Source organism: Sciurus vulgaris (genome assembly GCF_902686455.1).
Source record: "Sciurus vulgaris genome assembly, chromosome: 1".
Lineage (NCBI taxonomy): Eukaryota > Metazoa > Chordata > Mammalia > Rodentia > Sciuridae > Sciurus > Sciurus vulgaris.
The window spans coordinates 131,472,054-131,489,308 of NC_136461.1; the positions used below are offsets into that span (position 1 = coordinate 131,472,054).

The following is a 17,255-nucleotide window of genomic DNA, read 5'->3' on the forward strand; positions in this document are numbered from 1 at the left end:
AGAAAAAAAAAGAAATAAAAAAATGAAAAGGGATGAAAATAAGAGTCAAAGAGACCAGCTGATGATTTTTTGTTGTTGTTGTTGTTGTCATCTTGTAGGGGAAAGTGCTTGTCACACATATACTGTTAAAGAGCTGTAGTTCCAGAAATAAAGGAGCAGGGGAGAAATAAGATCTTTTTTGGCAATATTTAAACCAAAATTATTAAAACAAAACAAATGTATAACTAAAAAGAACAAAAATTAAAAAAAAAATGAGGTACTTTCAGAAATAAACTAACCTATAGGTAAAATTTTTCATGAAACTTCATGAACAAATCTTTGGGACCGTAGGATGTTAAAAATTAAGATTTCAAAGTTCTCTAAATATAGTCATTCCCCATGTAAGAATGTTTTCCCTAATGACAGACTGCATATACAATGATGGTCCCATAAGATTATAATGAAGCTAAAAAATTCCTATCTCATAGTGACATTGTAGCTGTTGTGACATCTGAGCCTAACATGTTACTTGTTTGTGTGGTGATGCTGCTATAAATATGCCTACTGTGCTGCACAGTCTTACAAAAGTAGCCCACATACTATTATAAGATACATAATACTTGATAGTGACAATAAATAACTATGAGCTGGGCACAGTGGCACATTTCTGTAATCCCAATGGCTTGGGAGACTGAGGCAGGAAGTTCACTGCCAGCCTCAGCAACTTAGTGAGGCCCTAAGCAGCTTAGCAAGACCCTGTCTCAAAATAAAAAATAAAAAGGGCTGGGCATGTGGTTCAGTAGTTAAAGTCTTTGTTTAATCTCTGGTCTCCCACCCCCCAAAAAGACTATGTCACTGGTTTATGTACTGGCTATGCTATACTTTCTATTGCTATTTTAAAGTATACTCCTTTTACATGTTTAGTAAAGTTTATTACAAAACAGTAAAAGTTTATTGTAAAAGAGCATGCAGTTACACCAGCAGCAGGCTCATTTACCTCCTGTTTACCCCATCTCTTAACTGCATCAAGTGTACAAATCAAGTGATTATATAAGTACATTCTGTGATGTATGCACAACCAAAATGCCTAAGGACATACTTCTTCAGAATACAGCCCATCATTAAGCAATGCAGTATGTATTGTTCACTCTAACAGCTACAGTGTTTGTGTCTGTGTAATACTGACAGATAAGAGATGATTCAAAGATAATTTTAAAACATTTATTTGCCATTCACTACTTTGCAACAATTCTCTCAATCTGGTTTGAAAGGGACAACAGGTGACTTTTGTTTAAAGTCCAAGTAAGGAATAAGAATGAAAAATAACACATCTGGAGTGAGAATTCTTTAATAACTATATTAATTTTCATAGAACAATAAATACAGAAATTGCAAGCAGTATATGTAACAGTAATATTTTCCTTAGATACAGAAAACATCTACTTTTATACAATTGAACAAGTGAACACTTTTTCAAAATCAGTACTGGGAACAGCTACACAACAGAAGAAAATCACAAGTAAAATTAAAACCTATATTCTTGACCCTAAATACTGAGGTTCCCACTCCAAGTAGTCCTCACTGGTAAGGGGAAGGTGGAAGAAGCCAGTTCAGCTTCGAGCAGCAGCAGTCTGAGGCTGCTCAGATTGGAGCTGCTTGCCAAGATATTCCCTAGAAAATAAGAGTAAAATAACATGGTGAATTAGAACTTCACTTAGAGAAAATCACTTTCATGATCTAAAAATTACTAATAAAATAATCCTGGAAAATAAAATAACTTCACATTTCAAAAGTACCTATACTAAATTCTACCCTTGTTCATGCAAAAACAACTCATGATACATACAAACTAGTAACTGAACACACAAATAAGGTAATATAAGCTAATGTAATTACTTCTAAGGGAAAGTCTACTTTCTTATTCACATAAATGTATGTTTATTACTGCCAGCATTTCTGCAATCTGTGTTCAAAAATCAACTTAATTATGATTCCAATGAGGATCTTATTTCCAAAGAAGAGTAAGTAGTTGTGTCTAATTTATGTGAACACCAAAAGGGAAGCCATCTTATAAATTTTATCAAACAGGAAAAGAAAATGTTTGGGGGCACTATTACTGCTGTTACTCTGGGAAGGCCTGCAACTAGGAAGTATTTGTGGCTGCATAGGTTTGTTTTATTTTCTTGTGAGAAGGGAGATAATATTACAAAATTTCCAGGTCTTGTATATGTACTTTTTTTTATACATACCTAAGAACTTAAGCCTGAAATTAGATATGCTTCATTTTAAGGAGGGCTACTTTTGAACATTAGCCTATTTTACTACAGTTTCTTAGAAAACACTGAAAAGAATGAATTCAAAAACACCATTTCACCCTTTAATTATAATAAGCTATGGTTCTTTCAGTAAAAGACCCATGTCAAAGACCAGGTTCTAAATGTAAGTTTGTAAGACAGCAGGCAAGAGCAAGTGGCAAAGCCCACAAGAACTCAGACTATGAAATGCTAGGTGATCACAAAGAGTCCTTGTGAATTTTACACACAGTGCTTCCAAGTGCTCTATCCCCTCCAGAGACCTGAAGGGTGAACTATTGTCTATAGGACAAAAGGGTCCTTCACATAAGAAATTCTGTTGAAGGACAGTCAAAATAAGAGGACACTAAAACACAGCAAAAGTGAGATGTCCCGGCAAAGAATTTAAAGACATGCCCAACCATGGCTTCCTCCCCAACCCTCTCTTGCTCCTGTTTGTTTTCCTAGTCAAAGGCATATAATATGGATAATGGCCTTTCCTACACTCCCATTTTTTCATACATAGAAGGCAGCCTAGAGGCATCTACTTCTTCATGGCCTAACGTAGAAAAATCAGCACCACTTTTCCCATCTGCTCATAAGAGTTTATGTAACTTCCAATTTGGGGGAGGACCAGGGCACTCACAGATTTAAAGCCAATACAACTGAAAACTTGTACTCCAAGAGTCAGAACTTTGTAAGCCTAACTTGAAGACTATGGGTCACAAAATGCCAAAAGTCCATCAAGAAAAAGCAGATAGGCCCATGGAAAGAAGAATCAAATCCCTTCCTAAGGCTTTTCTGAAATTGCTCCATTAGTTATGGCAGATGGCTTGTTAAAATAACAGATGGAGTTGAATCATGCTCAAATGAAAGGATAATATACTTTGGAAAAGACCTAATCTACCCAATACTTTGGAGTGAATCTGCTCCTTTAGCTTGGCTTAATAAAACATTATAGTTTGCTTCCCTGATCCCAAGTAAGAACATGCAGTCAACTGAAACATTCCGAAGACCTAGGGAGCAAGCTACTCGGAATCCTCTGTGCCCCAAGAACAGGGAGTTTGGCATCAAATGGCTGCAGGGAACACAGCCTGGCTAGTACCATTCCACCCTTTATCACAAAGCATTTATGGAAATTTCCTTACAGGTCTGGCCACAGGCCATCCTCCACCATCCTTATAGCATTCCTGTGAAGTGGGTGTTACCATCTCCATTTTATAAGTGAAGGACCAGAACCCCAGAAAAAATGTCAACAACAGAACAAAATGACTTCAGGGCTGACCAGGGGTCTCATCCCATTCTCCCCCTACTGTGGAGCTACCTAGCCTCCAAGAAGAGCTGGGAAGCTGCAGAATGTAGACACTGTTACTATGTTTATTGATCAGAAAACAATTAGGGTATAACTAATTACTTCAAGTTAAAGTTACATTATTATCAGATAAAGGAAAAATTCGAATGAATCTTACTTCAGAGAATTATATAATAAAGGACTTCAAAGAGATGTTTAAAATGATTTGGCATGCCTTTCTATGTATGAAGATCAATATAACAATAAAATTCAACTTTTAATTCACTCAAGAGGTGCCCAATTTTGTATCAGCAATCAACAGAAGTTTGACATTAAATCTTTACTTAAGAAGCAAAATTTGAAAAGTATAATATTTTTCTTCCCTTTAACTTCATCCATAACTAAAGTCTCTTGGGATCCCAACATCTTTAGAGTTGAAACAAGGGGGAGTCTTGAAGACCCACTCCACTTGGAAAAATCCCAGGACAAAAGATAGAACGCTATATGTGCCAGAAGAGTTTATATCTAGCAAAGAAATACTGAAAACTCTTCTCGGGTTTCTACAAAACACCAAGAGACAGCTGAGATTTGGCAGAGGCGGTCTGAAGGTGACATGTTCTACTGAGGTTCTATTCTGCAGTGAGCCAATATACCTGGGAGTCAGCAGCTAGACTACATTAACCCTCAGAATAACAAAAAGGCTTTGCTGTATTATAATTAAGCACCATACTTTCACAGCATATAACTTGTTTAAAGAGGAAAACATTTTTATTTTTTTTAAATCTAACTGAAGACACTATGATAGTATTCAACATGCTAACTTCACCTATATAACTGAAACACATAATAACTTCAGCAACATTATTTCATGCCAGGAGAAAAGTGAATTTTCTATTGGCAAACATTAATCAATGAAAACCACTAAGTCATTCTTATTTTCCCTTTCTGCTGACTCAGTAGAAAACTCATCACCTTTGAATTATGCAATTATAAAACAAGTCACTTAGTCTTGTTTTCTTAAAAGCTAATTCACTATTGTTTAATCATAAATTTAGTGGTTCTTCCAGTTTTTCTGATTTTGAATATTAAACACAAAGCAAATTTTGTTTTAATAAGCTAAAAAATAAAATTTTGTTCCTCCTATGTAACAACAGAACCAAATAAAAATCACAGCACACTCTGTCTCATCTGCATCAAATTTATAGAAACACTTAAATTCTAAAAGTTAAGTAATATATAGTCAGACTGTTACCACAAAATTTCAAAATCAGCATAGGAAACATCACAACAAATACCTACTGTTTTAGAACCTGAAACTGACTAAGAACTACACTAATTGCTTTGACAAGCATTTTCTTACTCTTCACAATAACATCTGTAAAAAGTATGATGAACCCCAGTTTAGAGAAACTAGAAGTTAGCAATGATGAATGACATACTGTAAGGTTAGGATAACTAGTTAGTGGTGATAACTGTATTTATAATCAAGTCTGTCAAATTTTAAAACTCAATTTTAATGAACCATAAAATGAAAAGGAAAATAAGAGACAGTGGTTTTCACTGATTAATATGTTTGCCAGCAGAAAATTCACCTTTCTCCTGGCACTAAATTATATAGCTGAAGTTATGTGTTTCAATTGTATAGGTGAAGTTAGCATCACCACCATAGTGTCTTCAGTCTCAGTTTTAATGAGCAAAGTACTGACTTACAGCACCTTATTCTACCTCCCACTGGTTGGAGACATGTTATTGGATAAAAATTAGAATGAAGAACATAAGAACTTCACAATATGAATCCTCAATTTTTTTCTCAAATATATTTTCATAGTCACTTAGCCACTTCATTTTATAGCAGCATCTAAATTCAAAGGTAGATTAGCAGAATCCTTAAACAGATAACCCACAGCATTAAAGAAAAAGTCAATGATTCTAAAAATAGCCTATTTATGCTAGTTGTAGTCCTAAGACCCAAAAATGTGCATTTGAAAAAAAATGCATTAAAGAACCAAAAGAGGATTTTGAATGTTCTTACCACAAAAAAAAAATTCAAAAAGTTTTATCATCATACAATATATACATAAACTAAAAGATCAGGTTGTAGCCCATAATCATTGTGTCAAACAAAACTGAAAATAAAACAAGCCAAAAAGAATTTATAATAAACACAATTTATGCAATATTTGTGATATTTCTTTCTACAATAATTCCAGTAATCAAATCTTTTTAAATGAGTTATAAAATCTAAATACCTCTAGCCAAATCGTGAGTTTCTTTAGCTCTGGTTTATGTTGCAGAAGAGTCCCTCTATACCCATATCTACCAGCTATCACTAGGCCAGCAACGCCTTACCTGCTTCATCATTTTCTAAGGTATGGTTATGACATGCACACACTGAGCCACTCAAAGCATCAGAATTGGCAGCAAACACTCCTTTTCCTTTTAAAAATGTTGGTTCCTGATCTGCACGGACTTATGACCAAAGGCAATCTATACAATGTAGACCATGCCCTAGATGACCACATTACATACAAATCCAAAAGATTTCCTAGCCTACACAATTGTCCTTTAGATAATCACTTCCCCATGAGATACACAAAAACTAAAATATTTCAAAACATATAGGCCAGTTGTTTCTTCAATATGAATTATAATCACCTGAAATGAGTTTGAGCTATATAAAGAATAAAGATTATGCAACTTTGATATACTACATACAAGGCAACAAGAGGTGTTAAAGGTTTATCTGATATTGCCTGGTAATGAAGAATATCAACTATAAATTTGGGGCATTGCTGGCTTCCTCCCTCTTATTTTTCTCCCCATATCCACGGGCCTCCAGGTCTTACCAATTCTGTTTCCTCAGTATACAGAACCTACCCTATCCTCCTCACCCCTGATCCTGCCTTACTTAGTCATATATTCCTCATCCATGGCTTGGAAGCAACTGCAGCCTCCTCACTGGCATTTTTCCTCTGGTGTTACCTCCTCCAATACAGTAGCCCCCACTCTCTCTAAAATGGTCTTGCTAAAATAACACTGTTATTATTTTTATTATTGCTTGGTAGATTTCCACTACCTTCAGGAAAGAATTCAAATTTCTCAACACAGCAAAGATGGCTTGTCATGATCTGGTCATTAGGCATATCTCCAATTTTACTTTTAGCTTCATAACCAGACTCTAGTCATCCAGAACCACTGGTAACTCCCCAAATGGATTGGGCTCTCTCTACCTCAAGGTGTCTGCATACACAGCTCTCATCCCCTAGCACTCCCCTCTTCCTCTTGGTTCCCTCCCCCTCACTACCTCCTCCTAATCTGTTAATGGCTCCCACCTACTCTCTGCCCAGAACCTTCCATGGCCTGCACAAGACCCACTCTTCAAAACCCATGTAGACCTTTCCCACAATGTCACAATTAAGCCTATGATAGTTGCCCCCACCACAGGATGAACAATCTAGCATTCACCCCAAAAGATATTCAGAAAAGTTAGATTTGTTTAAATTTGAACATCAAATATAAGCTAAAAAAGTATGTGATTAATGAACCTACCACCTACTCTCACCAACTTTCTGTCACAAAAGTTTTCAAATTGAATTCAAATGAATTTAAGTAGAATCCATAATTAACTATTTTTTCAGTTAATAAATCATCAATAGAAATGGCACAACTACTTCCAATGGTTTTAATTTCTTAAAAATTTCAAACATTTAAAAAAAAATAAGCCAGGTGCAGTGGCACATGCCTATATTCTCAGTCGTTTGAGAGGGTAAGGCAGGAGGATAGCAAGTTCAAAGTCAGCCTCAGCAAATTAGCAAAGCTCTGTCTCAAATATAAAAAATAAAAAGGGCCAAGAAGATGGTGGAATAGAGAGGTTGCTTCCCTGGTAGCTCTGAAGCAAGAAAATCAGACAGCTAGTTTTTTAGCAAGGTGGGTAAATGAACAAGAATTAGGGGAGGACTTTACTGGAATTTAATACTGGACATTCAAAACAGACTAGGGATTGAGGAGATCAAATACAATAAAACAAGGGAAAACTCTCCAGACCCACAGTCACTGCAGCAGCTGGAGGCAGAATGGTCTTCCCGTGAATGCAGTAAAGCAATAAGGGAATTAACAGAATGGTCTTTCCGTGAATGCAGTAAAGCAATAAGGGAATTAAAGGAACCCATGTTCTCGGGAGAACTGAGGCATGTCGGGGAATAAAAAGTTTAGAGATCAGAGTTACTGCTTACAGTAAGCTGCACTGCTCAATATCCTTGTACAGGAAAGAAGCCACCTTCTCTCTCCCCATGGCATGCAGAAGGAATCATTTTTCAGCCATGTCACAGAGGCCAGTAGCTAGGTGAGTCGATTTCTGGCAGACCTGAGCCTGGCTTCAAAAACAAGCCAGGCAAACCCACATTGTGTGGCAGAGAGTATCCTAGTGACCAGGAGAAAATCAAGCATGGAGAGAGGTTTACACAGGGGAATATTGGTATTGGAAACCCACCTAGCTTCCCCCTGCCCTTCCAATCCAGCTGCTTGCAGGACCAGCTGGGAGAGAAGCTCCTGACCAGGAATTCGAAAGGGCAGGGGTGGGAGAGATTGAATTTGGATCAGAGACCAGGAATCATGGGGTCCAAAGGCAACACAGTGGGCTAAGAACAGGCTCCTACATCACACAAATGGAACCCAAAGGAGATTCCTGGAGAGTAGTCTTTCAGCATGGACCAGCAATTGCTGCGTCCTGGAGGTGTACTGACTTAAAAATCTCCAGACCAATTGGCATTCAGCAAAGAGAATGGAGTATACCTAAGCCTACACCCCACTTCACAGAGTTCCACTCCCAGGATTAACCCTCTCAATCCTATCAACCCCACCCACCCTGAGGGTGGAACAACCATCATACTCTAGACAACCCTACCTAACTGGTGAGAAGGGAAGTTGAGAAATCTCTGAAATCCAATAGTACATCTCAATTTTGTTTTGTGTTCTTTTATTTTTACTTTCTTCTATTTTTAATAGTTTTAGATGTTTACTTTATATATATTTTTTCTCTCCTTTATCTGTTTCCCTTGATTCTCTCTCTTTTCTCCTGCTAACAGTCAACCTCTATTAGCCAATCTCTATTATTCCTTTTTTCACTCTTCCTAAAATTTTTCACTTCTATCTTCTCTCCTCCCTCCTCATAAACCATATCCTACACAACTTCTGTTCTCTCTTTGTCCACGCTGGAAATTGTAAAACCTTTTGCAAACTTACCGTTTTTATTGTAGGCAATGACTAAACACATAATTTGTTTATTTCAACAAAACTGTAGACATCTTAGTAGGGGCTATATGGTTTAATATTGCATACTATTTGCACTGGTGGCTGTTATTAAAAGGGGAGGTACTGGAAATGTTCAGGGATACTATAAGTCAGTAGAAACTGTACTGCCTCAGATCCACACTGCTAGATAGGTGGACACACAAACAACATGAAAAAGCAAGGGAACAAATCACACCAAACAAACCAAGATTCTCCAATAATAGAATTCACTGACACCACAGTGGAAGAAATGTCAGCAAAGGAGTTTAGAATATACATAATTAAACTGATCCACAAGATAAAGGACAATATAAGGAGTAAAATCAGAGATAAAATTCAGGAAGTGAAAGATCACTTCAATAAAGAGATAGAGATTCTGAAAAGAAATCAAGCAAAAATCCTTGGAATGAAGGAATCAATAAAGTAAATTTAAAATTCAATGGAAAGCATTACCAACACACTAGACCACTTGGAAGACAATGTCAGGGAATGAATACAAAATATATAATCTTAAAAATAAAACTGACCATGAACAGAAGACACTAAGATACCATGAAGAGAACATCCAAGAAATATGGAATAACCTAAAAAGACCAAATTTAAGATTTACTGGGATAGATGAAGATGCAGAGATACAAACCAAAGGCATGCACAATCTTTTCAATAAAATAATATTGGAAAATTTCCTAAAACTGAAGAATGAAATGGAAAATCAAATATAAGAGGCTTACAGGACCCCAAATGTACAAAATTACAACAGACCCACATCAAGGCACATTATAATGAAAATGCCTAGCATAAAGAATAAGGATAGAATTTTAAAGGCCCCAAGAGAAAAATATGAGATTATGTTTACGGGGAAACTAATTCTAATCTCAGCTGATTTCTCAATCCAAACTCTCCAAGCTAGGAGGTCTTGGAACAACATATACCAAACTCTGAAAGAAAATGGATGCCAACCAAGAATCTTATACTAAGCAAAATTAAGCTCCACATTTAATGACAAAATTAAAACCTTCCATGATAAACAAAAGTTAAAAGAATTCACAACTAGAAAGCCTACACTACAGAACATTCTCAGCAAAATATTTTGTGAAGAGGAAGTGAAAAACAACACTACAAGTCAGCAAAGTGAGGAACTACACTGAAGGAAAAGCCAATCAAAGGAGAAACCAAGACAAGTTAAAAACCAAAAATAAACCAAAATGACAGGGAATACAAATCGTATCTCAATAATAACCCTGAATGTTAGTGGCCTAAGCTTATCAATCAAAAGACATAGACTGGCAGATTGAACTTTAAAAGAAGACCCAACAATATGCTGCCTTCAAGAGACTCCTCTCATTGGAATAGACATCCACAGATTGAAGGTAAAAGGTTGGGAAAAAAACATCCCACTCACATGGACTCCATATACAAGCTGGGATGTCCATTCTCATATGGGATAAAGTAGACTTCAAGCAAAAGTTAATCAAAAGGGACAAAGAAGGACATTTCATACTGCTTAAGAGAATCATACATCAATGAGACATAACATTCATAAATAATTATGCCCAAACAATGGAGAATCTATGTACATCAAACAAACACTACTCAATTTCAAGAATCAAACAGACCACAGCACAAAAATACTGAGTGACTTTAACACACCTCTTTCACTACTGGAGAGATCCTTCAAACAAAAATTAAACAAAGAAGATACAAAACTAAGAGAATCAATAATTTAGAATTAACAAACTTACATAGACTATGTCATCCATCAATAATTGAATACACTTTCTTCTCAGCAGCACACAGATCCTTCTCTAGAACAGACCATATCTTAGGCCACAAAGCAACTCTTAGCAAATACAAAAAAAAAAAAAAAAAAAAAGAGAGAGAGAGAGAGAGAGATAATACTTTATATTTTATTTGATCATAATGGAATGAAATTAGAAATGAATGATAAAATAAAAAATAGAAACTATTCTAACACTTGGAGACTAAATATTATATTGTTGAATGACCAATGGATAGTAGAAGAAATCAGAAATGAAATTTTAAAAAATACTTAAGAGGTAAATGAAAATAGTGATACAACATATCAAAACCTCTGGGACACTATGAAAGCAGTTCTAAAAGGAAGTTCATTGCACTAAACTCATCTATTAAAAGAATAGAAAACAGCCAAATAAATAACCTAACATTACACCCCACAGCCCTAGAAAAAGAAGAACAGATCAACATCAAAAGCAGAAAACAAGAAGTAATTAAAATCAGAGCTAAGATCAATGAAATGAAACAAAAGAAACAATCCAAAACATTGACAAAACAAAAAGATGGCTCTTTGAAAAGTTAAATAAAATTGATAAACCCTTATAGCGAGGCTAACTAAGATAAAGAGAAAACTCAAATTACTAAAATTCATGATGAAAAAGAAAATATCATGATGAACACTACTGAAATACAGACATAATCAGAAACTATTTTGAAAATGTATACTCCAACAAAATAGAAAATCCTGAAGACATCAACAAATTTCTTAAAGACATATGACCTATGCAAACTGAATCGGGAGGACAAACACAATTTAAAGAGATTAATTTCAAGCAATGTAATAGAAGATGCCATCAAAAGCCTATCAACTAAGAAAAGTCCAAAACCAGACAAAGGCACATTCTACAAACCTTCAAGTAAGAATTAATACCAATACTTCTCAAACTATTCCATGAAATAGAAAAGGAGAGAACCCTTCCAAACTCATTCTATTAAGCTAATATCACCCAGATACCAAAACCAAACAAACACATATCAAGGAAAGAAAACTTCAGACCAATATCCCCAATTAACATAGGTGCAAAAATTCTCGATAAAATTCTGGCAAATCACATACAAAAACATGTTAAAAGGGTAGTGCACCATGATCAAGTAGGGTTTATCCCAGGGATGCAAGGTTGGTTCAACATATGGAAATCACTAAACAAATTCACCACATCAATAGAATTAAAGACAAGAATCAAATGATTATCCCAATAGGTACAGAAAAGCATTTGAAAAAATACAGTACCCCTTTCATGTTCAAAACACTAGAAAAATCAGGAATAGTAGGACGATACTTCAATATTGTAAAAGCTATGTATGCTAAACCCAAGGCTAACATCATTCTAAATGGAGAAAAATTGAAAGCATTCCCTCTAAAAATCAGAACAAGACAAGGACACCCTCTTTCACCACTTCCATTCAACATCATCCTTGAAACTCTAGTCAGAGCAATTAGAAGAAATTAAAGGGATACAAATAGGAAAAGAAGAACTCAAGTTATCCCGGTTTGCCAACAACATAAAAAATAAAATATGTGGGAGTCAATCTAACAAAAGAGGTAAAGGACTTCTACAATGAAAACTACAGAACATTAAAGAAAGAAATTAAAGAAAAGACCTTAGAAGACAGAAGGATTTTCCATGCTCTTGGATAAGCAGAATTAACACTGTCAAATGGCCATACTACCAAAAGCACTATACAGATTTAATGCAATTCCTATTAAAATCCCAATGACATTTTTCGTCAAAATAGAAAAGCAGTCATGAAATTCATTTGGAAAGATAAGAGGCCCAGAATAGCTAAAGCAATCCTTAGCAAGTGAAGCAGGAAGCATCACAATACAAGACCTTAAATAATACTACAAAGCTATAGTAACAAAAATGGCACAAATATTGGCACCAAAACAGACATGCAGACCAATGGTATAGAATAAAAGACACAGACAAACCCACATAAATATAGCTATCTCATACTAGACAAAGGCACCAAACATATACACTGGAGAATAGATAGCCTCTTCAACAAATGGTGCTGGGAAAACTGGAAATCCATATGCAGCGAAATGAAATTAAACCCCTATCTCTCACCCTGCACAAAATTCAACTCAAAGTAGATCAAGGACTTAGGCATTAGAACACAGATCCTGAACCTAATAGAAGAAAAAGTAGGACCAAATCTCCACCATGTCAGCTTAGGAACTAACTTCCTTAGCCAGACTCCCAAAGCACAAGAAGTAAAATCAAGAATCAATAAATGGGATGGAATTAAACTAAAAAGCTGCTTCGCAGTAAAGGAAACAATAACGTGAAGAGAGAGCCTACAAAATGGGAGAAAATCTTTGCCACCTGCACCCCAGATAGAGCATTAATATCCAGGATATATAAAGAACTCAAAAAACTTTACACCATAAAAACAAATAACCCAATCAATAAATGGACAAAGGAACTGAACAGACACATCACAGAAGAAATACAATGGGTCAACAAACATAAGAAAAAGTGTTCAATATCTCTATCAATTAGAGAAATGCAAATTAAAACTACACTGAGATTTCATCTCCAGTCAGAATGGCAATTATCAAGAATCTAAGCAACATTAAATGTTGGTAAGGATATGGGGCTCATACATTGCTGATGGTACTGCAAATTGGTGCAACCACTCTGGAAAGCAGTATGGAGACTCCTCAGAAAACCAGAAATGGAACCACCATTTGTCCCAGTTATCCCACTCAGTTTATACCCAAAGGACTTAAAAGCAGCATACTACAGTGACATCAATACTACAGCCAAATCAATGTTTATAGCAGCTCAATTCATAATAGCTAAACTATGGAACTAACCTAGGTACCCTTTAACAGATAAATGGATGAAGAAAATGTAGTGTATATACACAATGGAATATTACTCAGCCATAAAGAATAAAATTGTGGCATTTGTCAGTAAATGGATGAAATTGGAGAATAAGTGAAATAAGCCAAACCCAAAAAACCAAAAGCTTAATGTTTTCTCTTGTAAGTGGATGCTAATTCACAATAAGGGGTGGGGGGGGGGAAGAATAGCAGTATTTAGGATTAGACAAAGGGGAATGAAAGGAAAGGAGGAGGATTGGGAATAGGAAAGATAGTAGAATGAATCAGATATTACTATCCTATATACATAAATGATTATATGACCAGTGTAATTCTACATCATATATAACTAGAAGGTTGAGGAAATTATACTCCATATATATATATATATATAATATGTCAAAATACATTCTACTATTATGTATAACTAATTAGAACAAACAAAAATGTATATATATAAAATAAATAGAAATTTTGAAAAGGATATTTCATCTAGTAGATTGGCAAATATTTAAGTAATTTGATAATATCCAATGTTATATAAGGCATAGAAAAATGAACCCTTTTATAAAGTGTTGGCAGAAATAAAAATTGATATAACCTCTGCCAAACTATTTTGGTAAAACTAGACAGATTATTTAAACCCTGTAAGATGGAAATTTAATGACATAATTTATTCATGACAAAGTTATTCCCTTAACCAGCCTAAACATGTATCACAAAACATTTTATCACAATTTCATCATCTGGTTGTCAACTATATTTATACTGGTATGTACATACATAAGAGTTAAACTTAATAATTTATAGGATTATTTCCTTTAAACTGTATTTCTAATCCAATGAATAAAGAACCCAATGAATTCCAGCATTTATAATTATTCTTCAGGTATACAAATTGTTTAGATGACTTTGGTTTTTTTGTTTGTTTGTTTGTTTTTTGTTTTTTTGGTTTTTTTTGTGTGTGTGTGTGGTGCTGGGGATCGAACTCAGGGCCTTGTGCTTGCAAGGCAAGCACTCTACCAACTGAGCTATCTCCCCAGCCCAGATGACTTTGGTTTTAAAAATGAATATTACAGACCCTTTCAATGCCTTTGTCTACTTGTTCTGTTAATTGTTATGCAGCTGTGCTATTCATTGATACATTAAAACTCATTCAAGGGGAATTAATTCAAAAAAATAAAAAGGGATAGGGATGTAGATCGGTGGCTAGGTACCCCTGGGTTCAATCCCAGGTAACAAAAAAAAAAAAAAAAAAAAAAAAAACATAAAAAATTCTAGGCAATGTCTATGCCAGGAGAATTGCCAAATATTAATTTTCAAATGATTTTTCTAAAATTCTTAAAGGAGGTAGAGGTTTTGAGGTCATCAACCCACCAAAAACTACGGCTTGCTCAATCATCTAGTGAATACAAGTAATCTGGCCTAGAAAAACTGTAAACGCTCATAATTTTAAAGGTGGGAGTATACAGTAGGTTTAACTTCTGGGAAGGGGAAGTTGCCAGTTGCTCCCCCAATATCCTTTCCCTCTCCTTCCAAATGAACAGAACACTTGAATTTGACTAGAGACATGGCCTATCAGAGCAAAAACTTCATTTTCCAGTTTCATTGCAGCTATGTGCAGTCATCAGACCGAGTATTGACCAATAAGATTTTTTAGCAGAAGTAGCAGGGGGTATTCTTGGGAGCCTTCCCACTGCCTGGCACACCCATCACTATCACTAATAGTCATGAGGATGAGGGTCACACCCTAGGGATGGCAGTATGCAAACTGGAAGAACTGTGGGCCCCTTAGCACTTCTAGTATGCCCAGAGTCCCACATTTTGATGTGAGACAGAAACAAACATCCATCTTGTTTACGATATGGTTATTTTGGGTTTCTGTTATATCATTAGATGAATCTATCCTTCCCATTATTTCTTCTCGAGTAAAAATATTAGTGTCTGTACTAGATACACACTGGAAAGTGTATATGACTGGATCAGTTAACTGGGGAACTAAAAAATATTGCATTAACAGCCTATCCATACACAAATAAATCCAAAAACAGGCAGTAGAACTCAAAGATTTTTTTTTCCAAATACTAAAATTCAGAAACCTTCCTCAGAGTCCTGTTTCAATATGCAGCAGTCTTGACCCAATTTTCACCTGACATTTGTAATCCCCTTCTTCTAAATCTCACCCACACAGATGAACAAAAAGACTACTAGAACAGCTACTGGGCCAGAACAAACTAAATAAAAGTTTAATAACAAACAATGGTCAGCAAAGTTAACATAAAACTATGACTATATAATAATGTTGCATAACTTACACAAAATGAGAAACAAACAATAAAAAAAAAAAAAACTGGAAAAAAAATGCCAGAGTGTGATGACTTGCTTTTATATTGCCCTTTAGAAAGAACTTTAAGTTTCAAATAAAATATTAATTATGTTTCTAAAAGCATAATACAATGAGCAAACTGCTCTGCAGAGTACTGACCACTGACAAATTATTTAATGGGTGAAATTTTTAATTAGAAATATTTAATTAGTAAAATTTAAATTCTCTCTTTTAAACATGTAAGACCACAATTTATACTCAAAATTATCCAAAGATAATCTGAGTAAAAAAAATTAACAGATATCTATTCTTTGAAAATATGTTAGTTTTTCTAGTAGTATGCCACAAATGAGGACACTTCCAACAACAGTACAGATTCTCTGTGTACCACAATCCTACACATTTTCTTTTCTTTTTAATAACTGACCATGGATATATGCCCTTAATTTATCATATTTGCTCTCATTTGACATAATATAAACAAATGTGAAGCTTTTATTCTCCCTGAAATTTTCAGGAAACTAACTGGTCCCTACATGGCTTTGTGCCCATTCTTATACAGTCACAATCTTTTAAAAGTATGCCTTTAATATTTTAAATTTAAGGTACTTAAAATAATTTATTTCTATCAAGAAGTAAACAAGACTGAAGTAAATTAAGGCTATCCAATTCTGAAGTGATACTATTCTGCCATATACCAGAAGGAACTTCAAAATATTAAAAAACAGAAGTACACACTACTAAACTATTTTATTACCAACAAAGAACTTCTGAATACTTGAAATCCTAAAGCACAAAAAGACAAACTATAAAAGTAGTACAAAAAAATAACCCAGCACCACAATACTAAAACAGAAGAGTCATATTAGTTCAAAGAGACCACAAGTGATAAACTGTTTTTAAGTATGAATGTAAATAAAGTTAATTCCAGATCCAGTTACTTGGGAGAAAGAAAAAAAAAAAAAACAGGTCTTGAAATTGCCAGGTTAAAATCACTACTTATAAAAAAATTCTGGAATGGACATTTAAAATAAATTTAATACAGGTCTTTAAAAATATTTTAAACTTCTAACGATACAAGTTATACAATCGATTTTATTATTAAGTGACTAGAACAAGAAAAGTGACCAAATGAGTTAGAAATTGCCCTTGTGATTTAAAAAGTCAAGATACCCAAAACAAGTATAAGCAGTATTCATTTAATCTACAGAATCTGAAGACTGTAAGTTATATTTACTTGATTAAATTACTCATAATACATTCTTCTACTCCTAAAAAGATCTGGAAAAATATTTAGCTGATGGGTCTCTGGCTGAGGTCCAGTTTCCCTAGAAATCATTTGCTTATCCCCAAGGTGACCAGTCACCTTTCCTTTCAGTGGCAACAGAAACATCACCCTAAATATAAAAGTTACCTGGGAAATGGATGGAA

At 34.8% G+C, this 17,255-nt stretch overlaps 1 protein-coding gene across 3 annotated transcripts in view; it reads right to left on the reverse strand.

The window, feature by feature from the left end:
* Positions 1–1,186: 1,186 nt before the first annotated feature.
* The window catches only part of ATP6V1H (ATPase H+ transporting V1 subunit H), a 117,441-nt gene continuing 101,372 nt past the window's right edge, over positions 1,187–17,255 (reverse strand). For all 3 annotated transcript variants that reach the window (XM_079136751.1, XM_079136749.1, XM_079136750.1), the window contains one exon: positions 1,187–1,650. In XM_079136751.1, the coding sequence (XP_078992877.1) occupies positions 1,590–1,650 (61 nt within the window). In that variant the 3' untranslated portion in view covers positions 1,187–1,589. The remainder of the gene's footprint in view (positions 1,651–17,255) is intronic.